The sequence below is a fragment of the Melospiza melodia genome, chromosome 4 (genome assembly GCF_035770615.1).
Source record: "Melospiza melodia melodia isolate bMelMel2 chromosome 4, bMelMel2.pri, whole genome shotgun sequence".
Lineage (NCBI taxonomy): Eukaryota > Metazoa > Chordata > Aves > Passeriformes > Passerellidae > Melospiza > Melospiza melodia.
The window spans coordinates 82,280,202-82,284,929 of record NC_086197.1 but is presented as its reverse complement, the minus strand read 5'-3'; the positions used below and the strand labels follow the sequence as shown (position 1 = coordinate 82,284,929).

Sequence of the window (4,728 nt, the reverse complement as noted above, 5' to 3'; positions counted from 1 at the left end):
ACTGCGGAAAACTCACACTTTAAGTTAGCCACTAAGCATAAGACTTATTAGAAGGACAACTGGATCTTCAAATGAACATCATGTTCACCTCAAATAATAACTTAAATTGTCTTTTCATTGCTCTTTTGTCCCACTGTCTCTATCTCAAGGTCGCTAAATAAGTTCCCTGTTGTCTATTTTCTGCCTAGTTCTGTTTTGGGGCGTTTTTTCGCTTTTCCAAGCGATCCCCTGACGGGACTCGCACCGCTCCGAGCACTCCGACACAGCGGCCCCGCGCACGCGCACTGCTGCCGCCCCGCCGGCCGCGGCCGCTGCGGCGCATGCGCAGCCCGGCGCCCTCCGCTGCGTCCTTTGCGGGCGCCGCGAGCGCGGCCATGGCGGGGGCGCTGAGGAAGGTGAGGCGCTGCCGAGGGCCCGGGGCCGCGTCCTGCTCCTGCGGCGGGCCGGCAGTTCTGGGGGAGGGCAAGGAGTGCCGCAGCCGTGCGGGGAGAGCGGGCGGCCACCCTGCGAGGGAAAGGCCGAGGGCAGCGCAGGGCCTGGGTGACCTCCCCGGGAGCCGGGGGCGGCTGGAGCCGGGGCACCGGAGCGGTGCCGGCAGCTGCTCGGTGCGCATCAGGCACGGCATCGGCAGCACGGCGAAGGGGGGATTGTCCCGCTGTGCTCTGCACTGAGGCAGCCTCACCTTCAGTGTTTGATCGCCGCGGTCTGTGTGAGAAGGATACTAAGCTATTAGAGAGCATCCAAAGGAGGGCAACGGAGATGTTAAAGGGCTTGTAGGGGAAGCCCTGTGAGGAGCGGCTGAGGTCATTGGTGTGCCCAGCCTGGAGAAGAGGAGGCTGAGGGGAGACCTCGTTGCAGTTACAGCAGTGAGGGGAAGAGGAGGGACGGACACTCAGCTCTATGGTGACCAGTGACAGAACCCGCGGGAATGGCCCGAAGTTGTGTCAGGGGAGGTTTAGGTTGGATAAAGGTTCTTCACCCAGGGGGTGTTTGGGCACTGAACAGGCTCCCCAGGGCAGTGGTCACGGCACCAGCCTGACAGAATTCAGGAAGTGTTTAAACAATGCTCTCAACACATGGTGTGACCCCTGGGAATGGTGCTGTGCAGGGCAGGAGTTGGATTGATGATCCTTGTGGGTCCCTTCCAGCTCAGGATATTTTATGATTCTGATTCTGCTAAGGTGAGCTGCTCCCTCTTGGAGCACTGGAACTCTGGGATAACGGGCATATGGCAGGAGGTAAGGCTGATGCCATGGAATGGTCCCTCTCAGCTGTATATTGAGTCAAAACAAAATAATTAATGTGGGAATGGATGCTTAGGTGTGTTAAGTATGTTTATGCTCTCTCTGCAGACCACTGGACTTGTAGGATTGGCTGTAGCTGAGAACCCTCATGAGGTATGTAACATGTCTCATTCTGTAGTAATGGAAACTCTCAGTGAGTTCCAAAGTTTTTGTGATGTGTTTGCATGTGTAGGTATGCAGTATATCTTAATCTGGTGCCAGCTTAATGAAATAATTAAAATTGTCCACAGTGATAAAGGTTTAATGGATGTCATTATAAGTTATTTTACACATGTACTTTTTGTGGCATACACTGATTTCCAAAGCTCTCTAGTGTAAGTATCTTTATGAACCAATATTTGACTTCTTTCATCAGAAATAGCAAAACAAAGAACTCTTTAAATGCAGTTCTTCATAAATATAATTTCTGCTTCTCAGGAAAAAAAGATTTTTGCTGCTTGCTGTGTATGCAAGTATTGAAATAACTTACACCAAAGGGCTGGCCTGGTCTTAGATGATAGAGACTAGCCATGAGCAAAGCCATGCCAAGGCCCTGAAATGGAACACTTCAGTGGTACAAGAAACCCCCTGCCTTAGGCGGTTCTTTCAGCAATATGTGGCTTTCTTTTGACCTCCTCAGGCTCACTAGTGTCAGTATGTTTGTCACATCATGCTTATTCAGGAGGCATTAACTTTGAAAGAACTTCAGTGATGTTTTAGAGTTCTCCACTTTGAAATTTCTTATTGGACAGCAATTCTATTTCAAAAATGCTTTTGACTCCAGTACTTAAGAATGCTGTAAAAAAGAATCCTTGAAAAATTCACTACTGTTTGGTAGAAATTATTCTAGCTCAGTCTACAGCCTTGTCAGACTCCTTCTGGGTGAACTTAATACATTTATTTTTTTCTGCAACTTAAAGCTAAGAGTAAAGTATTGGGCAAGGGTTTAGTTGAAGTTCAGATTTTTTGCCAATTTTCTTTTTGTTTCCTGTTTTTCTTCCTTGTACTTCTTTTAGTATTCTGCTTCTATTTCTTATTGTTCCTATGGGACATCCATTCCTTGTCAGGTAGATACAATTGCATGGTACAAAAGTGTGAATCAATTCACCACAATGTGTCCTTTATCCCTGCATTTAAATCCAGCAATAAAAGTTTCAGGTTTAATTTAAATCTATTTGTTACCCAGAACTTTCCACCAGCATGAGGAAAAGTGACAAAACCCCCTTCATTATAATCTCTTTGTATCTACTCAGATAAATTTTCAGATTTTTTTCATTTTGCATCAAGTCTGTTCTGATTGCAACTTTGTTTTTTCATTTTTTTTCCCTTTGAGGAATGTGACAGCAGAAATTCTTCAGTCCTGATAAATCCCTGCTTTACCCAAGATGGAGTTCAGTGGCTCAGACTCAATTATTAGTTGATCATACACTTCTGGATTGAATACCATATTTTGTGTATAAGTAGTAGCTTAGTGGGTTTGGTAGGACAAGGAGTTAAATGATTGCAGTTGTGTATTTTAACCATGTCTTGTGATCCCTTCAGCGCCTGCGAATACTGTACACAAAAATCCTTGGTGTCCTGGAGAACATTCCCAGAGATGCAGCTTACAGGAAATACACCGAGCAGATTGTAAATGAGCGATTTGATTTGGTGAAAAAGGTAAGGACAGTGCTATTTCCTTAAATGCTGCACATAAAAAAAATTCTAAGGATGAGAAAAGTGATTTTTGGAATGCCTGGGTCTTTCTTAGGTGCACATGTAACTTTCAGGTATCAATTCAGAAACAATTGAAGTATCAAGGTTTGTTTTTGTTATTGACTGGGATATTTTGATGGCATATGAAAAGGAATTGTTAATTTCCTGTTGATGTTTTGTGATAATTTGAAGCAAACTTTTTTTTTTTTTTGAAAGATAGAAAAGTGGTAATTTTCACACACTTTCACAAAAAAAGTTTGTGCTCTTGCCAGTGTAGTGTCTTAGCACAATCCTTACCTTCAATATTTAAGACGACTTTTTGTTACATTTAACTCTGCAATACTGTCGTTGTATATTTAAGGTGATAATTGAAAGCTTGCATATAATTCTATAAAAATCTAAGAACAAGACTTTTTTCCAAGATAAAAAATAAAGCCTTTATCTGCTGATTCTTCTTTGGAGTCAGTAAATATTATTCATTCTTTGTATTTATCATTGAGGGTTTGATGTTTGCTTCTCAGTAACAAATGAGTGTGAGATTTCTTTCATAATGTAAAATTATATAAGCCAGCTGATTTGATAGTTGTTCTGAGAAAGATTGGAGTGTGATCTGGTTAAATTATTGTTTTCATGCTTCTCATGGGCTTTCTACTCTCACTAAAACATTTTATTGTATGTATTTAAACACACAGGAGTCTGATGTGCAAAAACTACAGGACAAGCTGAACTGTGGTCAGATAGAAGAAGTCATTGTACAGGTAAAGAGAGGAAATTTGAGATGAAGTGCAAATGTAGCTGTGTTTTTTAGTGCTCCTTGGGCCGAGCTTTTGTTCAGAAAATTGGAAGTTTCGTGTATCTTCCTTTGCTGGCAATACAGTCAATCAGAAGAAAAACCCCTGATAACAAATTGTCATGTAGTGATGGGATGGCCTTGCTAAAACCTAATAAATTAACAGCTGTTTCTTGCATTATGCTTATAGATATGCACGTACACCTACATTGCTTCTTCCAGAGTAAATCAGTGAAAAGGGCAGGAGAGGATTGAATAATACTGAGCGAATCCAAACCAAGTGGAAAATATCATGAAGTTGTCATTGGGAATGTCTCTTGAACAGAATGTCTGTTTGGGTATTTAGGAGTGATGGGATTTTTTTAAAAAAACAACCCCCAAAAGCATACAGTTCCTTTGATATTTATAGGTGAAATTTGTGTAGTCTGTGATCAAGATAGATAGCAACATCACTGAGGTAATTAACTGATATAGAGGTAATTTAATATTTTGGCAATTGTATAATATTTAAAACTTTCTGTATGGTGTTTATTAACAGGCTGAAAATGAGCTGTCCCTGGCAAGAAAAATGATACAGTGGAAACCATGGGAGCCTCTAGTTGAAGAACCTCCTTCTAATCAGTGGAGATGGCCAATATAATTTTCAAAATGGTGTAACCTCTTGAAAGTAAAAAGAAAGAATTAATTATTAACCTATTGTTACTGACAGTTGTCTTTAAATTAAAGCTAATCACTTCATTAAAATGTATTTTGTCCACTTAATTCAGCAATCTAAAGGCTGCTGCCAATTTCTTGGAAAAGAGGTTTTAAGAAAATTCTTTCTGGCATTCCTACAACCTTTTGTTTATTTAATTTTTGGCATTTTTTATTAACAGGGTACTTGTGTCTTATGCTGAGTTGTTTTTATAATCTGTATTTCTGTGTTAAAAATACAGATATTATAGGCCACTTGAAATCAAA

The 4,728-nt window shown here is 41.3% G+C and overlaps 1 protein-coding gene across 1 annotated transcript; it reads left to right on the top strand.

The window, feature by feature from the left end:
• Positions 1-310: 310 nt before the first annotated feature.
• On the top strand, positions 311-4,512 carry NDUFA5 (NADH:ubiquinone oxidoreductase subunit A5). Its single transcript, XM_063155375.1, has 5 exons — positions 311-395; positions 1,353-1,397; positions 2,826-2,942; positions 3,671-3,736; positions 4,307-4,512. The coding sequence occupies exons 1-5, from the start codon at positions 321-323 to the stop codon at positions 4,406-4,408; spliced, it is 405 nt and encodes a 134-aa protein (XP_063011445.1). The 5' UTR covers positions 311-320; the 3' UTR covers positions 4,409-4,512.
• Positions 4,513-4,728: the final 216 nt, after the last annotated feature.